This window comes from Coregonus lavaretus (assembly GCF_964263955.1).
Source record: "Coregonus lavaretus genome assembly, chromosome: 6".
NCBI classification, from domain to species: Eukaryota; Metazoa; Chordata; class Actinopteri; order Salmoniformes; family Salmonidae; genus Coregonus; species Coregonus lavaretus.
This window is the reverse complement of record NC_139993.1, coordinates 62,438,488-62,465,520: the sequence shown is the minus strand read 5'-3', so window position 1 is coordinate 62,465,520 and position 27,033 is coordinate 62,438,488. Positions and strand designations below refer to the sequence as shown.

The 27,033-nt window shown below is 46.7% G+C and overlaps 2 protein-coding genes across 2 annotated transcripts in view; both read left to right on the top strand.

Moving 5' to 3' along the window:
• LOC311131365 (insulin receptor-like) overlaps positions 1–25,715 on the top strand; it is a 181,951-nt gene extending 156,236 nt beyond the window's left edge. The window contains exons 4-10 of the mRNA XM_084164326.1: positions 12,331–12,470; positions 16,421–16,568; positions 16,756–16,967; positions 19,089–19,215; positions 20,845–21,095; positions 24,207–24,374; positions 24,770–25,715. Coding sequence (XP_084020452.1) covers positions 12,331–12,470; positions 16,421–16,568; positions 16,756–16,967; positions 19,089–19,215; positions 20,845–21,095; positions 24,207–24,374; positions 24,770–25,236 — 1,513 coding nt within the window. The 3' untranslated portion in view covers positions 25,237–25,715. The remainder of the gene's footprint in view (positions 1–12,330; positions 12,471–16,420; positions 16,569–16,755; positions 16,968–19,088; positions 19,216–20,844; positions 21,096–24,206; positions 24,375–24,769) is intronic.
• A 1,213-nt stretch (positions 25,716–26,928) lies between these two features.
• LOC311131102 (rho guanine nucleotide exchange factor 18-like) overlaps positions 26,929–27,033 on the top strand; it is a gene marked incomplete at its 5' end in the record, with an annotated part of 28,890 nt that continues 28,785 nt past the window's right edge. Inside the window, one exon of the mRNA XM_084163915.1 lies at positions 26,929–27,010. Within this exon, the coding sequence (XP_084020041.1) occupies positions 26,929–27,010 (82 nt within the window). The remainder of the gene's footprint in view (positions 27,011–27,033) is intronic.

Below are 27,033 nucleotides of genomic sequence, written 5' to 3'. Positions count from 1 at the left end.
AATTTGTATGCACTCACTAACTGTAAGTCGCTCTGGATAAGAGCGTCTGCTAAATGACTAAAATGTGAATGTAATGTTTATTTATTATGGCTTTCCTCTCTTCCTACAATTTGACGTCTGCGCTGCACCCCGATCCGATCCTATAGCTCCCAAATACTCAACTGGCAGACCGGGGACCGGATCCGGACAGAAAACGGGGTCAATACGGACCCCTGGTATCATATAAACACACATAAGACATGGAAGAAGGCGTAGAATTGCAGGAAATAGGCTTTAAAACAGCAAAAACAATCTCTGTCCCATGCTAAATGTGTAGAAGTGCGGGAAACTAGTTTTAAAACTGCAACATTTTCTCTCTGCCAACAACAGGGGTGTGAACAGTTTGGAGTCGCATGGGTTATTTAGGGCGGCAGGTAGCTTAGTGGTTAAGAGCGTAGTGCCAGTAACCGAAAGGTCGCTGGTTCTAATCCCTGAGCCGACTAGGTGAAAAATCTGTCGATGTGCCCTTGAGCAAGGCACTTAACCTTAATTGCTCCTGTAAGTCGCTCTGGATAAGAGCGTCTGCTAAATGACTAAAATGTAAAATGGTACTTGAGTACCCCTGCTATAGCTGTAGAGCATATCAGCAATCTGTTGGCTATCTCACCCGACCAGTGTTGATTGACAGTTTGCTGGTCCAATCAGAGTGCTGAGTGTGCGTTTCACTAGCCAATCTGTTGCAGGTTATTTCTGCAAGGGCGACGCTGCAGCTACTGTCTCTGGCTGCGTGTAGAGTCATCCACGTAGACTCTGTGACACAAAATGAGTGACAAAACATGACAAAACCTGGCCAGATCATTTCAAGTCATCAGTCTCATGTCAAAGTCGAGTCCCGAGTCTTGAAGCTCCAAGTCGAAGTCAAGTCTCAAGTTATTTTATTTTCTGTCAAGTCTAGTCTCAAGTCATCAAATTTGTGAATCGAGTCAAACTTAAGTCCAAGTCATGTGACTCAAGTCCACAACTCTGCAGCTTCAACATTCCTCCACTTCATTCCTCAACCTATTAAGCCTGACCTTAGGACCTTTCTAGAGCCACAACCCCAGGGAAACACCCTGGGACCTTCAATTCCTTCCTGACATTTTACCCACTGCTGATGGCTTTCCTCAGCATTTAGCCAACTAACAGAGATTACTAGGTGCTTCAGGCTATGAGGAAGAGAGATTCACAAAGTGTTCCGAAGGACATTTCTTAAAATCTCATACTACAGTACATACTCAGAGAGATTCAGGCTCATAGTACGGTACGTTCTTAGAGAGAGAGATTCTGGCTCATAGAACGGTACGTTCTCAAGAGATTCACACACATGCCATCCAGTATGATAAGGAAGTTGCTAGATGATTATTTTCCATTCTGCAGCCGTTACGACATCAGGGACTGTTGAAGTTCTCCGCTGCTGGGCCGAGGGAGGGAGCGTCCGTAACCAGACACACAAATCACCCTCACAGACACACAGACAGGGCTGGGGCTGGGGTGCTGGCTGGGGCTGGGCCTCAAGGGGCTGGCTGTGGCTGGGGCACTGACTGGGGCTGGGCCTCAAGGGGCTTGCTGTGGCTGTGGCGCTGACTGGGGCTGGGCCTCAAGGGGCTGGCTGTGGCTGTGGCTGGGCTGGGCAGAGGCTGTGAGTGGGGGGCTGGGGCAGAGGGAGGCTGGGATGGCGAGACACTTTCTACATGCTACCTTTTCTTGAGCTAGGCTTGAAATCAGCCATCAGGGGTTAAGAGCGTTCAGCCCGTAACCCAAAGGTTGCTGGTTTGAATCCCCGAGCTGACTAGGTGAAAATTCTGTCTGTGCACTTGAGCAAGGTACTTAACCCTAATTGCTCCTGTAAGTCATTGGATAAGAGTGTCTGCTAAATTACTAAAATGTTATGTAAATGACAGAGGAATCACTGTGCAATCCTATCCCATCTCTCTCTCCACCAACCGCTAGCACAGCGGTTAGGCCGCTCTGCTTTCTAGACATTTCCGCGGCGTTCGTTCTGCCTTTCCACATGAATATCCATGACGACAAGCACGAATGAGGAATTTGCTCATCTTTCCTTGAAACACTGACGGCACTGCAGCAGCCCTAAGTCAGTCTGCAGAGTGCGGAGGTTCTCCGGGCTGCAGCTAAATACTAAAAGATTTTCCCATGAGGCTCAGGACAGGTAGGCCCCAGGAAGTGGTGTTTTTCCTGTCCAAGGTCACAGTGAGATGGATCAGAGAGTGTCTGTGTGTTTTGTTCAATACAACTACTTTAACATGTATTATTTCTATGCTCCAGAGCATTAAGTTAGAAAGGTTCATTTATATATTACATTTTTTCTTTCCCTTGATCATTATATAGTTTTTCCACTAGGCCAAATTTAAAGTCAGTGGAAAATCAAGCTGATTTGGCTGATTTGGTGTAAAGTAATAGAACCTGGATAAGATTGAACCGCTAATAATTAAGCAGAATTTAGTTCAATAGGAAAGGAACTGGGTGGCAACCCCAGGCCAAACTCTGGCTCAGAAAAACTGATTCTCAACCACTGTTGTGTTTCAAAGAGTGGCGTCCAAACTTTTTGGGGCGTTTGGGGAGGGGTGGAACAGTGCCTACAGAAAGTGTACACCCCCCTTGAACTTTTCACATTTCACATCAGTGCGATTGAAATAGATTGAATTTCTTAAAAAATGTAATTGATCTACAAAATGTTCCAGAATGTCTAAATGAAAATACAATTATACAAATGTGTACAAATTAATAAAAACTAAATAACTAAAATATAGTCATTACATAAGTGTTCACCCCCTTTGTTTAGGCAAGCCTAAATGAGTTCAAGAGTACAATTTGGCTAACAAATCATGTATTAAACCCAGACACATCAAAGATGCAGTTGTCCTTCTGAACTGAGCTGCAGGACAGGAAGGAAACTGCTTAGGGATGTCACCATGAGGCCATTGGTGATTTTTAAACGGCTACAGAGTTCAAGGGCTGTGATGAGAGAACTGAGGATGGATCAACAACATTGTACTGACTCGACAATAATGACCTAAATGACAGAGTGAAAAGAAGAATACAAATATACAGAGTATTCCAAAACATGCATATGTATGCAACAAGGCACTAAAGTAATACTGGAAGAAGGAAAAAACATGGCAAAGGAATACACTTTTTGGCCTAAATGCAAAGCCTTACGTTTGGGACAACACATCACTGAGTAACTGCCTCCTTATGCTCAGTCATGGTGGTGGCTGCATCATGTTATGGGTATGCTTGATATCGGCAAAGACTGGGGAGTTTTTAAAGATGAAAGGATGGAGCTAAGCACGGGCAAAATCCTAGAGGAAACCCTGCTTCAGTCTGCTTTCATTCACCTTTCAGCAGGACAATGACCTACAACACAAAGCCAAATCTACACTGGAGTTGCTTACCAAGAAGACAGTGAATGTTCCTGAGTGGCCAAGTTACAGTTTTGACTTAAATCTGCTTCAAAATCTATATAATAATATAATAATATAATATGTAAATAATAATTATTAAAATCTATGGCAAGACTTGAAAACTGCCATCTAGCCATGATCCCCAACACCTTGACAGAGCTTGAATAATTTTTTTAAGGGGCAGATATTGCACAATACAGGTGTGCAAAGCTTTTATGAGACTTACCCAAGAAGACTTACAGCTGTACTCGCTGCCAAAGGTGTTTCTAACATGTATTGACTCAGGGGGTTGAATACTTATCTAATCAAAGTATATTCTTTATTTTATTTTATTAATCATAAAAATAATGTTATTTATTACCAACAGAGAATTAGGTCGCCAGAGAATGGTAATCCATGCTGCTGAACTAGCACGGGAACAATAGCCTGCTTTGTCTGGCAGCGGTGGACTCAGGACTGCTTTTAAATAGGTGGCTGTTAAGGGGGCTGTTTGACGCCATTGTCTCCCCCCATCGTTGAGTTTTGGAAGCCTGATTGGATTTCTGAAACTCTCCCTCTCTTACCTCTCTTATCCGTCGCCCCCTCCTGGGTATGTTCATACCAGGAATAATTTGTCGGAATTTGCTTGTTTCTCGCAGAAGCCACCTTGGAATGGTCTGCTTGGGGAAGTTAGTCAGTCTGTCAGTCATGCAGCAATAACTCTTGTTCTATAATACGGCCCCACCGTCTCCCCTCTAAGCCTCACCCCTATAACCCCCACTGTCTCCCCTCTCAGCCTCACCCCTATAACCCCCACTGTCTCCCCTCTCAGCCTCACCCCTACAACCCCCACTGTCTCCCCTCTTAGCCTCACCCCTACAACCCCCACCGTCTCCCCTCTCAGCCTCACCCCTACAACCCCCACCGTCTCCCCTCTCAGCCTCACCCCTACAACCCATATCGCCTCCCTCTCACCCCGGTTCCTCTCCCCCGGTCCCCTTCTCTCCCTCCATTTCTCCCTGTTTGTTTCCAGATGAGCAGCTAACGGCGAGATAGAGGCATTTCTTAGCATTAAGTAGTGTGACACTGGGGTTACGATCTGTTGAGGTGTGTGTGAGCACTGTAGACTAGAGCGAGGTTGGACGAGGGCCTTTTAGCTCATGTCTAAAACAGATACAGAACGTGTGGAGGAGATGGCTGCTCGGTCCCTGGCTGCTCAGCGGCGGCTGTTTTGTGAATGAACTGGCAAGTCCCTTTTTGCTCGGTCCCTGGCTGCTTGGTCCCTGGCTGCTTGGCGGCGGCTGTTTTGTGAATGAATTCCTGAAAGGCAATGCTATCAGAGCTCGGCAGATCAGCTCTCTGTATCAGAGGAGAAGAGAGAAAGACACTCACTGCGCCTTACCACAAAACACTTCCACTACACAACCACTTCCTCTCTCTCTCCCTGTTTCTCTCTCTCCCTTTTGTTTCTCTTGTCACTCACTCTCGCTCTCCCTTTCGTACACACTCCCTTTCTTGCTCTCTCTCTCTCCCCTTCTCACTCGCTTCCTGTCTTTTTTCAATTAGGCACTCTACCCATCTTTTATTGACCAATGTTGACATCTTTCAGAGAGAGAGAGAGAGAGAGAGAGAGAGAGAGAGAGAGAGAGAGAGAAGTTGGTACTCCAGCCATGTTGTTGTGCTGTTAGAGCTCTAAACTACAAAGGGAAGAGGGGGATGAGGAAGTATCCCAGCTAGCTACTGCAGATGAGGGCCGTTACATCATCTAATTCCCCAATAAGCCTTTGGCTTCATTTAATGAATTATCAAATTGAATTTAGAGAATTATACAAATCCCTGGATATCTGCACTCATTCAAAATGTATCATTCTATTTCAAGGTGTTGTTTGATAGTTGTTAAACATCAGAAGGAATTATTATTATAATTGGGTTTTACTGTACTTGGGGAGCGTACTGCAGAAACTGATGTCTAAATCACCTCTTATTATTTCATGGCTTCAAAGGAATCAGACCCATAGAAGTATAATCTCTTCTATTTCTGTGATCACATTGGTTGTGAATAAAACCCCATTCACAGACAGTTGGACTGTAAGTTGGCGTTCAAGTGAGAGATTCCCTAGCAACCGGTGATCCACATGATGCTGTGGTCCTGGTGAATGGCTCTTTCAGACGTGATCCATTACTTCTCCTTGAGCTGAGGAGCGGTCTCCAAAGCTGCTTGGCCCATGTTTACTTTGGAAGGAAAATCAGTTCCTCTGGGTAGGGCTGTGGCGGTCATGAAATGTTGTCATCTGGTTATTGTCATGCAAAAGACTGCCGTCTCACGGTAATTGACCGTTAATTAATATTAATTAGTCTAAGGCACTGCATCGCAGTGCTAGCTGTGCCATTAGAGATCCTGGTTCGAATCCAGGCTCTGTCGTAGCCGGCCGCGACCGGGAGACCCATGGGGCGGCGCACAATTGGCTGAGCATCGTCCAGGGTAGGGGAGGGAATGGCCGGCAGGGATGTAGCTCAGTTGGTAGAGCATGGCGTTTTCAACGCCAGGGTTGTGGGTTCGATTCCCACGGGGGGCCAGTATGAAAAAAAAAATGTATGCACTCTCTAACTGTACGTTGCTCTGGATAAGGGCGTCTGCTAAATGACTAAAATGTAAATGTAACACTTTTAGCATCTCCAGGCCTCCATGCATACAAGCCGCTGATGCGCGCCTTTGGAACATCTACGTTTAAAAAAGTAGAATAAATCAATGTAATATACACCATCACAATAAATCCCTTTTTTATTTTAGTCAGGTCTAAAGAAACATGATATGAAGAAAATGTATTTCAGAAGAACAGAATAGGAGTTGGCCTACTCTATGTTATCTGGCTATGCTCCATGCCATAGGCTGTAGGCTTGTTCATTTAGCAGTAAGTGAACAAGCCTACTTATAAGTCCCCTGACATTATTTGATATTATATGATTTTGTGTAAGAAGAATATCATTTAACTTAGCTGAATAAAATATTAATAATATTATTCCCATTCCAGAGCGAGTGCGCATATGAAGTGGCTATGTTGAGTGTAAAAGTGATCATTTGAAACAGGTCCTATATGCTAGATTGAGTTATTTAGCAACTTTAGTTGTGAATGATACAAACCTTAAAAATCTAAACATATATGGGCTGCACAATGCAACTATAGGCTATTGATGATTAGACAAAGTTGCAACAAAAAAAAAGCTTGATCATATATTCACCCATCAGACTATTCTCAATTTAATATTTTCTTTACTAATATGTAAAATATATTTTGATTTAGAATGGCCCATTTATCAAATGGTCAGGAACAGGGGCAGGGGAAAAAGACATGTCATCCATATGCACTCGAATAGCGAATGGAGGCCACTGGTTCGTTTTTTTTCTCACTCAGACCTCGTAGGCTACGCAGGTTATTTCACTCCACACATCACCCACTGTTTTGAGGAGCCTGCAGCCTCTCGCTGTGCAACAGGTGATATTCTGCCCAAACTCTGTATGCCATGGGCTCTCCAACCCTGTTCCTCCAGCTACCCAGTACTCTGTATGCCGTGGGCTCTCCAACCCTGTTCCTCCAGCTACCCAGTACTCTGTATGCCATGGGCTCTCCAACCCTGTTCCTCCAGCTACCCAGTACTCTGTATGCCATGGGCTCTCCAACCCTGTTCCTCCAGATACCCAGTACTCTGTATGCCATGGGGCTCTCCAACCCTGTTCCTCCAGCTACCCAGTACTCTGTATGCCATGGGCTCTCCAACCCTGTTCCTCCAGCTACCCAGTACTCTGTATGCCATGGGGCTCTCCAACCCTGTTCCTCCAGCTACCCAGTACTCTGTATGCCATGGGCTCTCCAACCCTGTTCCTCCAGCTACCCAGTACTCTGTATGCCATGGGCTCTCCAACCCTGTTCCTCCAGCTACCCAGTACTCTGTATGCCGTGGGCTCTCCAACCCTGTTCCTCCAGCTACCCAGTGCTCTGTATGCCATGGGGCTCTCCAACCCTGTTCCTCCAGCTACCCAGTACTCTGTATGCCATGGGCTCTCCAACCCTGTTCCTCCAGCTACCCAGTACTCTGTATGCCGTGGGCTCTCCAACCCTGTTCCTCCAGCTACCCAGTACTCTGTATGCCTTGGGGCTCTCCAACCCTGTTCCTCCAGCTACCCAGTACTCTGTATGCCATGGGCTCTCCAACCCTGTTCCTCCAGCTACCCAGTACTCTGTATGCCATGGGCTATCCAACCCTGTTCCTCCAGCTACCCAGTACTCTGTATGCCATGGGGCTCTCCAACCCTGTTCTTCCAGCTACCCAGTACTCTGTATGCCATGGGCTCTCCAACCCTGTTCCTCCAGCTACCCAGTACTCTGTATGCCGTGGGCTCTCCAACCCTGTTCCTCCAGCTACCCAGTACTCTGTATGCCATGGGCTCTCCAACCCTGTTCCTCCAGCTACCCAGTACTCTGTATGCCATGGGCTCTCCAACCCTGTTCCTCCAGCTACCCAGTACTCTGTATGCCATGGGGCTCTCCAACCCTGTTCCTCCAGCTACCCAGTACTCTGTATGCCATGGGCTCTCCAACCCTGTTCCTCCAGCTACCCAGTACTCTGTATGCCATGGGCTCTCCAACCCTGTTCCTCCAGCTACCCAGTACTCTGTATGCCATGGGCTCTCCAACCCTGTTCCTCCAGCTACCCAGTACTCTGTATGCCGTGGGCTATCCAACCCTGTTCCTCCAGCTACCCAGTACTCTGTATGCCATGGGGCTCTCCAACCCTGTTCCTCCAGCTACCCAGTACTCTGTATGCCATGGGCTCTCCAACCCTGTTCCTCCAGCTACCCAGTGCTCTGTATGCCATGGGGCTCTCCAACCCTGTTCCTCCAGCTACCCAGTACTCTGTATGCCATGGGCTCTCCAACCCTGTTCCTCCAGCTACCCAGTACTCTGTATGCCATGGGCTCTCCAACCCTGTTCCTCCAGCTACCCAGTACTCTGTATGCCATGGGCTCTCCAACCCTGTTCCTCCAGCTACCCAGTACTCTGTATGCCATGGGGCTCTCCAACCCTGTTCCTCCAGCTACCCAGTACTCTGTATGCCATGGGCTCTCCAACCCTGTTCCTCCAGCTACCCAGTACTCTGTATGCCATGGGCTCTCCAACCCTGTTCCTCCAGCTACCCAGTACTCTGTATGCCATGGGCTATCCAACCCTGTTCCTCCAGCTACCCAGTACTCTGTATGCCATGGGGCTCTCCAACCCTGTTCCTCCAGCTACCCAGTACTCTGTATGCCATGGGCTCTCCAACCCTGTTCCTGCAGCTACCCAGTACTCTGTATGCCATGGGCTCTCCAACCCTGTTCCTGCAGCTACCCAGTACTCTGTATGCCATGGGCTCTCCAACCCTGTTCCTGCAGCTACCCAGTACTCTGTATGCCATGGGCTATCCAACCCTGTTCCTCCAGCTACCCAGTACTCTGTATGCCATGGGCTCTCCAACCCTGTTCCTGCAGCTACCCAGTACTCTGTATGCCATGGGGCTCTCCAACCCTGTTCCTCCAGCTACCCAGTACTCTGTATGCCATGGGCTCTCCAACCCTGTTCCTCCAGCTACCCAGTACTCTGTATGCCATGGGCTCTCCAACCCTGTTCCTCCAGCTACCCAGTACTCTGTATGCCATGGGCTCTCCAACCCTGTTCCTCCAGCTACCCAGTACTCTGTATGCCATGGGCTCTCCAACCCTGTTCCTGCAGCTACCCAGTACTCTGTATGCCATGGGGCTCTCCAACCCTGTTCCTGCAGCTACCCAGTACTCTGTATGCCGTGGGCTCTCCAACCCTGTTCCTCCAGCTACCCAGTACTCTGTATGCCATGGGCTCTCCAACCCTGTTCCTCCAGCTACCCAGTACTCTGTATGCCATGGGGCTCTCCAACCCTGTTCCTGCAGCTACCCAGTGCTTGATTTGGGAAACCAAGTGAAATCTGTTCGGGAACGTCGATAGTAACATGTTTTTTCACAACGAAACAAATGTCATTATACTGTTGACTCTGCCCGCTGGAAAAAGGAATGAAGGAGAGAGGGAAGGGGATAGAAATGCACGGTGGTGAGATATTCTATAGCTAAAGGTAATGTCAGCCTATTAACTATGAAAATATATAAAAAAATGCCCTATTACTCGGCTATTCAAAATCAAATACAAAGTCACTGTAATTCTAGGCTTACTCTGAATTTGTTTAATTTTGGAGTATAGGCTAGACTAATTATGTACCAAAGACATCTTAAATAACAAATAATAATAAATATTATTTTTCTGCCATGTGTAATATTTAGTAGACTATGTATTGTATAATGGCACAATCATTTTAATTCAGTTTTATTTTTTTCGGGCTTGGGCTCATATACAGTGCCTTCGGAAAGTATTCAGACCCCTGGACTTTTTCCACATTTTGTTACGTTACAGCCTTATTCTAAAATGGATTCAATTGATTTTTTTTCTACTCATCAATCTACACACAGTACCCCATAATGACAAAGCAAAAAAACGTTTTTTTTTATAGATTTTTGCTAATTTATAACAAAACAAAAATGGAAATATCACATTTACATAAGTATTCAGACCCTTTACTCAGTACTTTGTTGAAGCACCTTTGGCATTGATTACAGCCTTGAGTCTTCTTGGGTATGACGCTACAAGCTTGGCACACCTGTATTTGGGGAGTTTCTCCCATTCTTCTCTGCAAATCGGCTCAAGCTCTGTCAGGTTGGATGGGGAGCGTCGCTGCACAGCTATTTTCAGGTCTCTCCAGAGATGTTCGATCGGGTTCAAGTCCAGGCTCTGGCTGGGCCACTCAAGGAAATTCAGAGATTTGTCCCGAAGCCACTCCTGTGTTGTCTTTGCTGTGTGCTTAGGGTCGTTGTCCTGTTGGAAGGTCAACCTTCGCCCCAGTCTGAGGTTCTGAGCGCTCTGGAGCAGGTTTTCATCAGGGATCTCTCTGTACTTTGCTCCGTTCATATTTCCCTTGATCCTGACTAGTCTCCCAGTCCCTGCTGCTGAAAAATATCCCCACAGCATGATGCTGCCACCACCATGCTGCACCGTAGGAATGGTGCCAGGTTTCCTTCAGACGTGACGCTTGGCATTCAGGCCAAAGAGTTCAATCTTGGTTTCATCAGACCAGAGAATCTTGTTTCTCATGGTCTGAGAGTCTTTAGGTGCCTTTTGGCTCCAAGCGGGATATCATGTGCTTTTTACTGAGGAGTGGCTTCTGTCTGGCCACTCTACCATAAAGGCCTGATTGGTGGAGTGCTGCAGAGATGGTTGTCCTTCTGGAAGGTTCTCCCATCTCCACAGAGGAACTCTAGAGCTATGTCAGAATGACCTTCGGGTTCTTGGTCACCTCCCTGACCAAGGCCCTTCTCCCCCAATTGCTCAGTTTGGCCGGGGGCCAGCTCTAGGAAGAGTCTTGGTAGTTGCAAACTTCTTCCATTTAAGAATGATGGAGGCCACTAGGTTCTTGGGGACCTTCAATGCTGCAGACATTTTTTGGTACCCTTCCCCAGATCTGTTCCTTCGGCACTATCCTGTCTCTGCAGTCTACGTACAATTCCTTCGACCTCATGGCTTGGTTTTTGCTCTGACATGCACTCTCAACTGTGGGACCTTGTATAGACAGATTTGTGCCTTTCCAAATAATGTTCAATCAATTGAATCTACCACAGGTGGACTCCATCAAGTCAATGGATCAATGGAAACAGGATGCACCTGAGCTCAATTTCATGTCTCATAGCAAAGGGTTTGAATACTTATGTAAATAAGGTATTTCTGTTTTGTAATTTTATAAATTGGCAAACATTTCTAAAAACCTGTTTTCACTTTGTCATTATGGGGTATTGTGTGTAGATTGCTGAGGACATTTATTTTTAAATCCATTTTAGAATAAGGCTGTAACATAACAAAATGTGGAAAAAGTCAAGGGGTCTGAATACTTTCCTAAGGCACTGTATAGGCCTATGCATAAGCTCTGTTTTGAATTAATCTTCACCTTAGAAAGCACTGTCCAGGCTTTGAAACAACATCCAACACGACCATGTTTTCCACTCAGTTTCAACCTGCTGTTGAACTTCTTTCTTCAAATTGATCGATCACAGTGTGATGAGTTTTAAAAAGCATGATACTGTTTTGATGAGTGTTTGAACACTCAAACACCTTTGGGATGAATTGGAACGCCGACTGCGAGCCAAGGCCTAATCGCCCAACACCAGTACCCGACCTCACTAATGCTCCTGTGGCTGAATGGAAGCAAGTCCCCGCAGCGATGTTCCAACATCTAGTGGAAAGCCTTCCCAGAAGAGTGGAGGCTGTTATAGCAGCAAAGGGGGGGACCAACTCCATATTAATGCCCATGATTTTGGAATGAGATGTTCGACGAGCAGGTGTCCACATACCTATTTAGATGTAGTGTAGTTCAACCTCTTTTCTCCTTTGTCCGCGCCTCTTGTAAAATACCTTCTTTTCAGAAGAGCATGAACGGGCCTACTCGTCCCAGTGCCAAATGCCTTCCGTCCTATTCCATTCCTGTCAGATAGGGCTGTCACAAACATCCAAGGCATTTTGATATAGAGGTGACAAGAGAAAGTGTTTCTGTTCTGGGGACGTTGTTCACCTGTTGGGTAATGAAGTGACGTGGGCCTGAAAGAACATTAAAGTTTGGGCATGTCTTGAGGAATATCTCAAACTTGACAGCACTGATTTTGGATCACCCAGACAAGTTATTTCATTCCTTTTCTTGGATTCAATTCCATTTCCTTATTAGCTAGCTTATTGTGACGGCGCCATGTGTAATGGGTGTGACAGTGTTCCGTAACGGGTGTGTGTGTGTGTTTCCCTCTCTGCAGGTTGAACTGTACTCCGTGCGCGGGGCTGTGTCCTAAGATGTGTGCGGGGGTGAAGACAGTAGACTCTGTGACAGCAGCCCAGGCTCTGAGAGGATGCACCGTGCTCAACGGCAGCCTGGTCATCAAGATCCGTGGAGGAAGTAAGTACAGTACACCCTCACTACCAACCACCCTCACTACCAACCACCCTCCCACTACCAAACAACCACCCTCATTACCAACCAACCACCCTCACTACCAACCACCCTCCCACTACCAACCAACCACCCACCCTCACTACCACCTACCCGCCCTCACTACCAACCACCACCCTCACTACCAACCAACCACCCTCACTACCAACCACCCTCACTACCAACCACCCACCCACCCTCACTACCAACCACCACCCTCACTACCAACCAACCACCCTCACTACCAACCACCCTCACTACCAACCACCCACCCACCCTCACTACCAACCAACCACCCACCCTCACTACCAACCAACCACTCTCACTACCAACCACCCTCCCCCACTACCAACCACGCTCACTACCACCCTCCATCACTACCAACCACCCTCACTACCACCCACCCTCACTACCAACCACCCTCACTACCAATCACCCTCACTACCAACCACCCTCACTACCACCCTCCCTCACTACCACCCTCCCTCACTACCAACCACCCTCACTACCACCCTCCCTCACTACCAACCACCCTCACTACCAACCACCCTCACTACCAACCACCCTCACTACCACCCTCCCTCACTACCACCCTCCCTCACTACCAACCACCCTCACTACCACCCTCCCTCACTACCAATCACCCTCACTACCAACCACCCTCACTACCACCCTCCCTCACTACCACCCTCCCTCACTACCACCCTCCCTCACTACCAACCACCCACCCACCCTCATTACCAACCAACTACCCACCCTCACTACCAACCACCCACCCTCACTACCAACCAACCACCCTCACTACCAACCACCCTCACTACCAACCACCCTCACTACCACCCTCCCTCACTACCAACCACCCTCACTACCACCCTCCCTCACTACCAACCATCCTCACTTCCAACCAACAAACCACCCTCACTACCAACCACCCTCACTACCAACCACCCTCACTACCAACCACCCCACTACCAACCACCCCACTACCAACCACCCTCACTACCAACCACCCCACTACCAACCACCCTCACTACCAACCACCCCACTACCAACCACCCTCACTACCAACCACCTCACTACCAACCACCCTCACTACCAACCACCCTTACTACCAACCAACAAACCACCCTCACTACCAACCACCCTCTCTACCAACCACCCTCTCTACCAACCACCCCACTACCAACCACCCCACTACCAACCACCCCACTATCAACCACCCCACTACCAACCACCCTCACTACCAACCACCCCACTACCAACCACCCTCACTACCAACCACCCCACTACCAACCACCCCACTACCAACCACCCCACTACCAACCACCCCACTACCAACCACCCTCACTACCAACCACCCTCACTACCAACCACCCTCACTACCAACCACCCCACTACCAACCACCCTCACTACCAACCACCCTCACTACCAACCACCCCACTACCCAATATATAATTTGGTCACTTAACAGACTCTCTTATTGATATTTCCAGGTGTTCAAAATGCTTCATATTGAAAGGAATTGAAACTCACCTCATCCACTACCTGAACTGACTGTTTCCTCTCGCTACATCAGTCAATATAGCAGCAGAGGTTGACTGATTGACTGACTTACTGTTTCCTCTCATAGCAGCAGAGGTTAACTGACTGACTGTTTCCTCTCATAGCAGCAGAGGTTAACTGACTGACTGTTTCCTCTCATAGCAGCAGAGGTTAACTGACTGACTGTTTCCTCTCATAGCAGCAGAGGTTAACTAACTGACTGACTTACTGTTTCCTCTCATAGCAGCAGAGGTTAACTGACTGACTTGACTGACTGTTTCCTCTCATAGCAGCAGAGGTTAACTGACTGACTGTTTCCTCTCATAGCAGCAGAGGTTAACTGACTGACTTGACTGACTGTTTCCTCTCATAGCAGCAGAGGTTAACTGACTGACTTGACTGACTGTTTCCTCTCATAGCAGCAGAGGTTAACTAACTGACTGACTTACTGTTTCCTCTCATAGCAGCAGAGGTTAACTAACTGACTGACTGACTGTTTCCTCTCATAGCAGCAGAGGTTAACTGACTGACTGACCGACTGTTTCCTCTCATAGCAGCAGAGGTTAACTGACTGACTGACTGACTGTTTCCTCTCATAGCAGCAGAGGTTAACTGACTGACTGACCGACTGTTTCCTCTCATAGCAGCAGAGGTTAACTGACTGACTGTTTCCTCTCATAGCAGCAGAGGTTAACTGACTGACTGTTTCCTCTCATAGCAGCAGAGGTTAACCCATTACAGTCTAATCCCTGTCTAAACCGGGGGAGATGTATACAGAGCATTCGGAAAGTATTCAGACCCTTGACTTTTTCCACATTTTGGTACATTACAGCCTTATTCTAGAATGGATTAAATTATTTTTCCCCCCTCATCAATCTACACACAATACCCCATAATGACAAAGCGAAAAAAAATTAGCATTAAAAAATACCCTTTGCTATGGGACATGAAATTGAGCCCAGGAGCATCCTGTTTCCATCGATCATCCTTGAGATGTTTCTACAACTTGATTGTAGTCCACCTGTGGTAAATTCAATTGATTGGACATGATTTGGAAAGGCAGAAATCTGTCTATATAAGGTCCCACAGTTGACAGTGCATGTCAGAGCAAAAACCAAGCCATGAGGTCGAAGGAATTGTCCGTAGAGCGCAGAGACAGGATTATGTCGAGGCACAGATCTGAGGAAAGGTACCAAAACATTTCTGCAGCAGGTCCCCAAGAACATAGTGGCCATCATTCTTAAATGTAAAAAGTTTGGAACCACCAAGACTCTTACTAGAGCTGGCCGCCTGGCCAAACTGGGCAATTGGGGGAGAAGGGCCTTGGTCAGGGAGGTGACAAGAACCCGATGGTCACTCTGACAGAGCTCCAGAGTTCCTCTGTGGAGATGGGAGAACCTTCCAGAAGGACAACCATCTCTGCAGCACTCCACCAATCAGGCCTTTATGGTAGAGTGGCCAAACGGAAGCCACTCCTCAGTAAAAGGCACATGACAGCCCGCTTGGAGTACAAAAGTATTCAGACCCTTTACTCAGTACTTTGTTGAAGCACCTTTGGCAGCAATTACAGCCTAGAGTCTTCTTGGGTATGACGCTACAAGCTTGGCACACCTGTATTGGGGAGTTTCTCCCATTCTCCTCTGCAGATCCTCTCAAGCTTTGTCAGGTTGGATGGGGAGCGTCGCTGCACAGCTATTTTCAGGTCTCTCCAGAGATGTTCGATCGGGTTCAAGTCCGGGCACTTGTCACAAAGCCACACCTGGCTGTGTGCTAAGGGTCATTGTCCTGTTGGAAGGTGAACCTTCGCCACAGTCTGAGGTCCTGAGCGCTCTGGAGCAGGTTTTCATCAAAGTTAAGGGGTCTGAATACTTTCCGAAGGCACTGTATACTTCCATTCATTTTTGCAACTGACATGTACGTGTTTGTGAGAGTCTCACCTTTCCACAGAGGGGTATGTTACTGTGTAGCCCAAACCGTTTGGACGCTACAGACAGAAGTTGGCAGATCGTCTGTATCGACTTCAGACGAGTCCCAAGTCGCTTGTGGTGGTCGTAGAGCAAAACGGAGACCACCATGGTGTTCGTGAGAGTGTCATCTTTCATAACAAACACCGCTCTAGCTCTGTCACCTTTCACCGCAGATGCGGAAGTGTGACATCAGCTGAAGCGAGGGATTGAGACGCATCCAACGCAAAACAGATACCTCTAGCTTAAACTGACAGATTTTTATGGAGATATTTTTATTATGCTAATTATATTTCAGCGGGGGCGCGGACATCGACTCTAGGGGGTTAAGTAACTAACTGACTGTTTCCTCTCATAGCAGCAGAGGTTTAACTGATTGACTGACTGTCTGTTTCCTGTCTCTACATCAGACAACATAGCAGCAGAGCTAGAGGCTAACCTGGGTCAACTAGAGGAGATAACAGGCAACCTGACCATCAAGAGAGCCTACGCCCTCGTCTCTCTCTCCTTCCTCCGCAAGCTACGCGTCATCCGGGGAGAGACGCTGACCCAAGACGGGTAGGTCTCGGGTAGTAGTGTACTATATAGGGAAAAGGGTACCATATCAGATTTGGGTTTGAAACGTTGTCCGAATTAACATTGTACTTCGGAGCATAGACCAGTGTGCAGATTTATATGAATGTTTTGTGTCTACTGCTTTAGGGCTGACTCATTTGTTCATTTTCTCAAACTCTCTCTCTATCAGGAACTACTCGTTCTACGCCTTGGACAACCAGAACCTGCGTCAGCTGTGGGACTGGAACAAACATAACCTGACTATCCTCCAGGGGCGCATGTTCTTCCTTCACAACTCCAAGCTGTGCATGTCTGAGATCCGCAAGATGGAGGAGGTGACAGGCACTAAGGAGAGAGAAATCAAGAATGAAATCGGCAGGACCAATGGAGACCAGGCCTCCTGTAAGACCAGCCAACGTGGAACTTTAGACAAAAATGTCTCGATTCGGTCTTGTGTAGCAAAATTTGAAATTGTGTTTTTTTTACTTTGGATAAAAGTAGAGACTCAGTGCTAGAAAACGGTATATCATACACTACAGCTTTGAAAGCTGATAAACTTGTTACCTCACTTTTGAGAAAATGGCCCTTGAATGTTTTGGTACCTACTGGAGAGCTCTTCTTTGTCTCCACCCATTCAGCATCGTTCACACCCTCTTAAGCTTTAGCCCCACCCATCTCTTTAAGGATTCACATGTGAGGCCATGTACTAAACAACCAAAGATATCAAGACTAAAGGCTGGTTTATACTACGGGTGTGTTTGTAAATTTAACCTGGAGTGCCAGAGTGTGCTCTGGGCGTTCGTAAACTCAGAGCGTTGTCAAATTGTCCGTTCGTAAATTCAGAGTGTTTTGCTCTCAGAGCGTTCAAAGTGCACACTGGACGCTCTGACCGAGGAGTAGGGTTGATCCGAGCGTTCTGACCCTAAAAACAGCAGTCAAGCATCCAAGCTAACGTTGGCTAGCTTGCTAGCTACTTCCAGACACAAATGAGAGAACAGCTCACTCTGACCGTTTTACTCGCCCTAGCAGAGCTGATTTGGCAGTTTTTATATTATCCAGAGCGTTGGTGACTGCAACTGTGCTGCTTGCAACAATTTTATTACGCTTTTTTGCCAATGTTTACTGACACCAGCCATATTCAACGGGTGTTGAGTGTTTGTAAATTCGTCAGTTATTCTGCGCTCTGGCACACTGAGACGAGAGTGCTCTGAAATCGGAGTAGAATTTACCAGCTACATCTATCGACAGTTGTTGCAGTGACATCATAAACATTCTATTGAAATAGTTACTTGCATAGTGGAGTCTTTTGTTTAGACATGTAGCTAGCTAAACAATGAACCATATTCCCAACTCGTAACATTACCACCCTGCATGAATCTGCAGGTAGCTAACCAACCAGGTTCAATGTTAGCTAGCTAACATTAGGCTATAACTAGCAATGCAAATGGCTCTGAGATACGAATAATATTACTACACAGATCATACACGTAATGTTAGCAAGCTAGCCAGCCAGCTAACGTTAGCTAGCTAGCTAACAGTACACTTTAACTTGAAATGAAAACGACTTTCTAACAAAATTAGAAATGTGTAATATCTGAAAATGTAGCTAGCTAGACTATCTTACCCGGATACATGGATGGACGCTTCTCCCTCTCTGTCACGGATGCCATGATTGCCCTTAGTTTGAAGATGTAATCCGGAGACTGGTATTTTATACAACAGCCTTCTGTGTGTTCTCTTTTTGACCTCATCTGCATATTTGCAATCAAACGCCAGAAACTCGGTCCTCCAGAAAGTGGAGAGCAACACTTATGCAGTTCTACTACGTGATATCTTTCAAAAAAGTTGCGTTAGAAAGGATTACCGACACATACTGACCAGCTCACGTTATAGACAGAAGCGTGCTACATGGCAGACCAATCCGAACTCATCTCTCGGCATGTACAGCCCACTCATTAGCTCAGCCAATCATGGCTAGCGGGAAGGTTTCTGTCTTTTTCCGTGGCTAAACCAACTAGGCTCGTAATTTAACAATTGTATTAATATTTACAGATGGCATACAAGTTTGTTATTAGGTCACATGAAAGTTCACGTTCCAGAATTTACTTTAAAATGGCGCTCCTGTGAAGTAGTGACGCACGACATATGCCTAATTTCCTGAAACGAGTGACATATAGTCGTCATGTAGCAGACACTTTTACCCAAAGTGACTTACCGTTAACATTTACTATCAAGTATTTAATGGTCCTTTATGGCTCAGTTGAGCATGGTGCTTGCAACGCCAGGATTGTGGGTTAAGAGTCCCGCTTGGGCCACCCATACAAAAATGGATGCACGCATGCATGACTGTAAGTTGCTTTGGATAAATGTGGTCAGTAGGTCAGTCGTCCACTCTGTATTTACGTTGTAGCACTGAGCTGTTTTAGTTACCTCTTCTACAATATTGCTATTCTCTCACCTCCCTGATTCGCCCTGATCACTCCTCTCCTTTAGCTCTGTCTGTCTCTGTTTCTTGGTCCCCAGGTGAGACCCAGATCCTGAATTTCACCACGGTGCGCACACAGTCGGACAAGATCCTCATCAAGTGGGAACCCTTCTGGCCATCAGACTTTAGAGACCTGCTGGGCTTCATGGTCCTCTACAAAGAGGCGTAAGTAGGAAACAATACATGAGTAAATTAGTAACCTTGTCCCATAGGGCAGGAGCCGATCTCCTGTTTCTGTAGCCAGAGGCAGCTTAGTGACCTTGTCCCACAACAAGTCAGTTCGTCAAATTTCTACCCTGCTAGAGCTGCCCTGGTCAACTGTAAGTGTTGTTATTGTGAAGTGGAAACATCTAGGGGCAACAACGGCTTAACCGCGAAGGGGTAGGTTATACAAGCTCACAGAACGGGACCGCCGAGTGCTGAAGCGCGTAGCGCGTAAAAATCATCTGTCCTCGGTTGCAACACTCACTACCGAGTTCCAAACTGCCTCTGGAAGCAACGTCAGCACAATAATTGTTAGACCGGAGCTTCATGAAATGGGTTTCCAAGCCAAGCCAAGCGTCGGCTGGAGTGAAGCAAAGCTCACCGCCATTGGATTCTGGAGCAGTGGAAACGCGTTCTCTGGAGTGATGAATCACGCTTCACCAAATCTGGGTTTGCTGGATGCCAGAAAAATGCTACCTGCTTGAATGCATAGTGCCAACTGTAAAGTTTGGCGGGAAGGAATAATGGTCTGGGGCTGTTTTTCATGGTTTGGGCTAGGCCCCTTAGTTCCAGTGAAGGAAAATCTTAATGCTACAGCATACAATGACATTGTAGACGATTCTGTGCTTCCGTCTTTGTGGCAACAGTTTGGGGAAGGCCTTTTCCTGTTTCAGCATGACAATGCCCCTGTGCACAAAGCGAGGACCATACAGAAATGGTTTGTCGAGATCGGTGTGAAAGAACTTGACTGGCATGCACAGAGCCCTGACCTCAACCCCATCGAACACCTTTGGGATGAATTGGAACGCCGACTGCGAGCCAGGCCTAATCGCCCAACATCAGTGCCTGACCTCACTAATGCTCTTGTGGCTGAATGGAAGCAAATCCCCGCAGCAATGTTCCAACATCTAGTGGAAAGCCTTCCCAGAAGAGTGGAGGATGTTAAAGCAGCAAAGGGGGCACCAACTCATGAAACATGGGACCAACACATTACATGTTGTTTATATTTTTGTCCAATGTAAGTACAAATAATTTGCAAATTGACCGCAAGAAGCTCAAACAGATATGTTTGACTAAAACATAATCAGTTTAAACCTTGCTTACATTTGTATACGATCACGTCTCTCTATTATGTGTAGAGAATATTTGAGAACATATTTCTTAAATTAAAATCACTTGGAGCTGATTTCCTGGTGTTTCACCGTCTTTTAGGTCCAACAAAGAAAATAAAACATTTTTTTTTTGTTGCTCAGAAAGCTTGGGGGGCCAAAAGCTTGGGGGGCCAAAAGCTTGGGGGGCCAAACCCTGCTGTAAGGGGTCGAAAGTGTTGAATAGTAAAGGTGTGTAGTTAAATAGGAGGAGCCTTGACTAGAATACAGTGTGAAGTGGGTGAAACAGTATGTAAACATTATTAAAGTGACCAGTGTTCAATGACTATGTACGTAGGGCAGCAGTCTCTAAGGCTATGTACATAGGGCAGCAGTCTCTAAGGTGCAGATTAATAGTAGCGGGTGGTAGCCGGCTAGTAACAGAAACAGTCACGTCTCTAGTATTAGTATGTTAGTGTCTCTCTCTCCTCTCCATCCCCAGGCCTTATAAGAACGTGACAGAGTTTGATGGCCAGGACGCGTGCGGCTCAAACAGCTGGGTGATAGCTGACGTAGACCCTCCACCACGGGCCACGGAGGGGAAGGAGCAGGTGGAGCCTGGCTTCCTCATCCATCCTATGAAGCCCTGGACACAGTACGCCATCATGGTCAAGACCCAGCTCTCCGCCTCAGACGAACACCAGGCCCACGGGGCCAAGAGCAAGATCATCTACGTCCGCACCAACGCCACCAGTGAGTCTCAAACATAGTCCTCCGTCCTTACAACATTCTACTACTGAGTCTCAAACATAGTCCTCCGTCCTTACAACATTCTACTACTGAGTCTCAAACATAGTCCTCCGTCCTTACAACATTCTACTACTGAGTCTCAAACATAGTCCTCCGGCCTTACAACATTCTACTACTGAGTCACGAACATAGTCCTCCGTCCTTACAACATTCTACTACTGAGTCTCAAACATAGTCCTCCGTCCTTACAACATTCTACTACTGAGTCACAAACATAGTCCTCCGTCCTTACAACATTCTACTACTGAGTCACAAACATAGTCCTCCGTCCTTACAACATTCTACTACTGAGTCACAAACATAGTCCTCCGTCCTTACAACATTCTACTACTGAGTCACAAACATAGTCCTCCGTCCTTACAACATTCTACTACTGAGTCTCAAACATAGTCCTCCGTCCTTACAACATTCTACTACTGAGTCACAAACATAGTCCTCCGTACTTACAACATTCTACTACTGAGTCTCAAACATAGTCCTCCGTCCTTACAACATTCTACTACTGAGTCTCAAACATAGTCCTCCGTCCTTACAACATTCTACTACTGAGTCACAAACATAGTCCTCCGTCCTTACAACATTCTACTAGGGAGTCACGAACATAGTCCTCCGTCCTTACAACATTCTACTAGGGAGTCACAAACATAGTCCTCCGTCCTTACAACATTCTACTAGGGAGTCACGAACATAGTCCTCCGTCCTTACAACATTCTACTAGGGAGTCACGAACATAGTCCTCCGTCCTTACAACATTCTACTAGGGAGTCACGAACATAGTCCTCCGTCCTTACAACATTCTACTAGGGAGTCACGAACATAGTCCTCCGTCCTTACAACATTCTACTACTGAGTCACGAACATAGTCCTCCGTCCTTACAACATTCTACTACTGAGTCTCAAACATAGTCCTCCGTCCTTACAACATTCTACTACTGAGTCACAAACATAGTCCTCTGTCCTTACAACATTCTACTACTGAGTCTCAAACATAGTCCTCCGTCCTTACAACATTCTACTAGGGAGTCACAAACATAGTCCTCCGTCCTTACAACATTCTACTACTGAGTCACGAACATAGTCCTCCGTCCTTACAACATTCTACTAGGGAGTCACAAACATAGTCCTCCGTCCTTACAACATTCTACTAGGGAGTCACGAACATAGTCCTCCGTCCTTACAACATTCTACTAGGGAGTCACGAACATAGTCCTCCGTCCTTACAACATTCTACTAGGGAGTCACGAACATAGTCCTCCGTCCTTACAACATTCTACTAGGGAGTCACGAACATAGTCCTCCGTCCTTACAACATTCTACTAGGGAGTCACGAACATAGTCCTCCGTCCTTACAACATTCTACTAGGGAGTCACGAACATAGTCCTCCGTCCTTACAACATTCTACTAGGGAGTCACGAACATAGTCCTCCGTCCTTACAACATTCTACTACTGAGTCACGAACATAGTCCTCCGTCCTTACAACATTCTACTAGGGAGTCACAAACATAGTCCTCCGTCCTTACAACATTCTACTAGGGAGTCACGAACATAGTCCTCCGTCCTTACAACATTCTACTAGGGAGTCACGAACATAGTCCTCCGTCCTTACAACATTCTACTAGGGAGTCACGAACATAGTCCTCCGTCCTTACAACATTCTACTACTGAGTCTCAAACATAGTCCTCCGTCCTTACAACATTCTACTAGGGAGTCACGAACATAGTCCTCCGTCCTTACAACATTCTGCTAGGGAGTCACGAACATAGTCCTCCGTCCTTACAACATTCTACTAGGGAGTCACGAACATAGTCCTCCGTCCTTACAACATTCTACTAGGGAGTCACGAACATAGTCCTCCGTCCTTAGAACATTCTACTAGGGAGTCACGAACATAGTCCTCCGTCCTTACAACATTCTACTAGGGAGTCACGAACATAGTCCTCCGTCCTTACAACATTCTACTACTGAGTCTCAAACATAGTCCTCCGTCCTTAGAACATTCTACTAGGGAGTCACGAACATAGTCCTCCGTCCTTACAACATTCTACTAGGGAGTCACGAACATAGTCCTCCGTCCTTACAACATTCTACTAGGGAGTCACGAACATAGTCCTCCGTCCTTAGAACATTCTACTAGGGAGTCACGAACATAGTCCTCCGTCCTTACAACATTCTACTAGGGAGTCACGAACATAGTCCTCCGTCCTTACAACATTCTACTACTGAGTCTCAAACATAGTCCTCCGTCCTTACAACATTCTACTAGGGAGTCACAAACATAGTCCTCCGTCCTTACAACATTCTACTACTGAGTCACGAACATAGTCCTCCGTCCTTACAACATTCTAATAGGGAGTCACAAACATAGTCCTCCGTCCTTACAACATTCTACTAGGGAGTCACGAACATAGTCCTCCGTCCTTACAACATTCTACTAGGGAGTCACGAACATAGTCCTCCGTCCTTACAACATTCTACTAGGGAGTCACGAACATAGTCCTCCGTCCTTACAACATTCTACTAGGGAGTCACGAACATAGTCCTCCGTCCTTACAACATTCTACTACTGAGTCACGAACATAGTCCTCCGTCCTTACAACATTCTACTAGGGAGTCACGAACATAGTCCTAAAAAATAATAAATGCATAGCCACTGGTGATGCCATAGAGTTTTCCAGCCCATATCACCTTGAATAGCAGCATTTGACATGTATTTACCCACACCAAGGTCAAATCTGCAGCACGGTTAAAAACGGCATTAACACCAGTATAATTTGTATCCCCATACTGCTCCAGCATAAATAATACTAGGTAGCACCAATGAATCAAACAGTTAAGCGAAACATTTAAAAGGTAGGCCACCCATGACTTTACTCTTTACAATGATGGCACTAAGGGCACGATTTACATGGTTAGCTCTATGGTTAGCAGACACAGCGTAATCCTAGATAACAGACTATAGAAACTGGCTGTTATCCACCAATAGGTCCCCTCCAGCCCCTAGTCTGACAACAAACCCTGCTCTAACTCCTAACGATGTTGTTGTTGTTTCAGAGCCGTCAGTGCCGCTGGACCCCATCTCCTCGTCCAACTCGTCCTCTCAGATCATCCTGAAGTGGAAGCCCCCCACGGACCCCAACGGGAACATCACTCACTACCTGGTGTACTGTCAGCAGCAGCCGGAGGACAGCGACCTCTACAAGTTTGACTACTGTCAGAAAGGTGAGACAACAGAGGATTGTCATTATTCACATGATTATTTCATATTACAGTTAAGAAAAGATCAATCAATCATGTCAGATGATCTGATGGTCTTGTCTGATGATCTGTTGACCATTGAGAAAGGGGTTTTTAGGGTCATCCCCTATTTTGGTGCAGATGTGACCGTTGGGACCATTGGGATTCAGTTGGGATGTGACAGTTGGGACCATTGGGATTCAGTTGGGATGTGACAGTTGGGACCATTGGGATTCAGTTGGGATGTGACAGTTGGGACCATTGGGATTCAGTTGGGATGTGACAGTTGGGACCATTGGGATTCAGTTGGGATGTGACAGTTGGGACCATTGGGATTCAGTTGGGATGTGACAGTTGGGATTCTAACTGTCTGTCTGTAGGAATGAAGCTGCCGTCGCGGGCGCCCACCCACCTGGACACTGAAGAGGAGCATAAATGGAACCAAACAGACGAGCCTGGGCCAGGGCCAGGAAGCCGCTGCTGCTCCTGCCCCAAAACAGAGACCCAGCTCAAGAAGGAGGCTGATGAGTCTGAGTACCGCAAGACCTTCGAGAACTACATCCACAACGAAGTGTTTGAACCCAGGTATGATTATAGCAGAGTTACCTCCATAATGAAGTGCTTGAAACCAGGTATGATTATAGCAGAGTTACACTACATGATCAAAAGTATGTGGACACCAGCTCGTAAAACATCTCATTCCAAAATCATGGGCATTAATATGGAGTTGGTCTCCCCCTTTGCTGCTATAACAGCCTCCATTCTTCTGGGAAGGCTTTCCAATACATGTTGCTGCGGGGGCTTGCTTCCATTCAGCCACAAGAACATTAGTGAGGTCGGGCAATGATGCTGGGAAAATAGGCCTGGCTCACAGTCAGCGTTCCAATTCATCCCCTGTGCAGGCCTGTCAAGTTCTTCCACATCGATCTCGACAAACCATTTCTGTATGAACCTTACTTTGTGCATGGGGACATTGTCATGCTGAAACAGGAAAGGGCCTTACCCAAACTGTTGTCACAAAGTTGGAAGCACAGAATCGTCTAGATTGTAATTGGATGCTGTAGCGTTAAGATTTCCCTTCATTGGGACTAAGTGGCCTAGCCCGAACCATGAAAAACAGCCCCAGACCATTATTCCTCCTCCACCAAACTTTAGAGTTGGCAGTATGCATTGGGGCAGGTAGCATTCTCCTGGCGTCCGCCAAATCCAGATTCTTCCTTCGGACTGCCAGATGGTGAAGTGTGATTCATCACTCCAGAGAACGCATTTCCACTGCTCCAGAGTCCAATGGCGGCAAGCTTTACACCAATCCAGCCGACGCTTGGCATTGCGCATGGTGATCTTAGGCTTGTGTGCGGCTGCTCAACCAAGGAAACCCATTTCATGAAGCTCCCAACGAACAGTTATTGTGCTGACGTTGCTTCCAGAGGAAGTTTGGAACTCTGTAGTGAGTGTTGCAACCGAGGACAGATGATTTTTATGTCCTACACGCTTTGATCTTGTGTGGCCTACCACTTCGCAGCTGAGCCATTGTTGCTCCTAGACGTTTTCACTTCAAAAGAAAAGCACTTACAGTTGACCAGGGCAGCTATAGCAGGGCAGAAATTTTACAAACTGACTTGTTGGAAAGGTGGCATCCTATGACGGTGCCACATTGAAAGTCACTGAGCTCTTCAATAAGGCCATTCTACTGCCAATGTTTGTCTATGGAGATTGCATGGCTGTGTGCTCGATTTTATACACCTGTCAGCAACGGGTGTGGCTGAAATAGCCAAATCCACTAATTTGAAGGGGTGTCCACATACTTTTGTATATAGAGTGTACCTCCATACCAAAGTGTTTGAACCCAGGTGTGATTATAGCAGAGTTACATTCACAAAGTGTTTGAGATCATATGAGAACAGTAGTACCGTCACAGTTAGGTGTTGAGATCAGGTATGAGAACAGTAGTACCGTCACAGTCATGTGTTGAGATCAGGTATGAGAACAGTAGTACCGTCACAGTCAGGTGTTGAGATCAGGTATGAGAACAGTAGTACCGTCACAGTCAGGTGTTGAGATCAGGTATGAGAACAGTAGTACCGTCACAGTCATGTGTTGAGATCAGGTATGAGAACAGTAGTACCGTCACAGTTAGGTGTTGAGATCAGGTATGAGAACAGTAGTACCGTCACAGTTAGGTGTTGAGATCAGGTATGAGAACAGTAGTACCGTCACAGTTTGGTGTTGAGATCAGGTATGAGAACAGTAGTACCGTCACAGTCAGGTGTTGAGATCAGGTATGAGAACAGTAGTACCGTCACAGTTAGGTGTTGAGATCAGGTATGAGAACAGTAGTACCATCACAGTCAGGTGTTGAGATCAGGTATGAGAACAGTAGTACCGTCACAGTCAGGTGTTGAGATCAGGTATGAGAACAGTAGTACCATCACAGTCAGGTGTTGAGATCAGGTATGAGAACAGTAGTACCGTCACAGTTAGGTGTTGAGATCAGGTATGAGAACAGTAGTACCGTCACAGTTAGGTGTTGAGATCAGGTATGAGAACAGTAGTACTGTCACAGTCAGGTGTTGAGATCAGGTATGAGAACAGTAGTACTGTCAGTTTGGTGTTGAGATCAGGTATGAGAACAGTAGTACCGTCA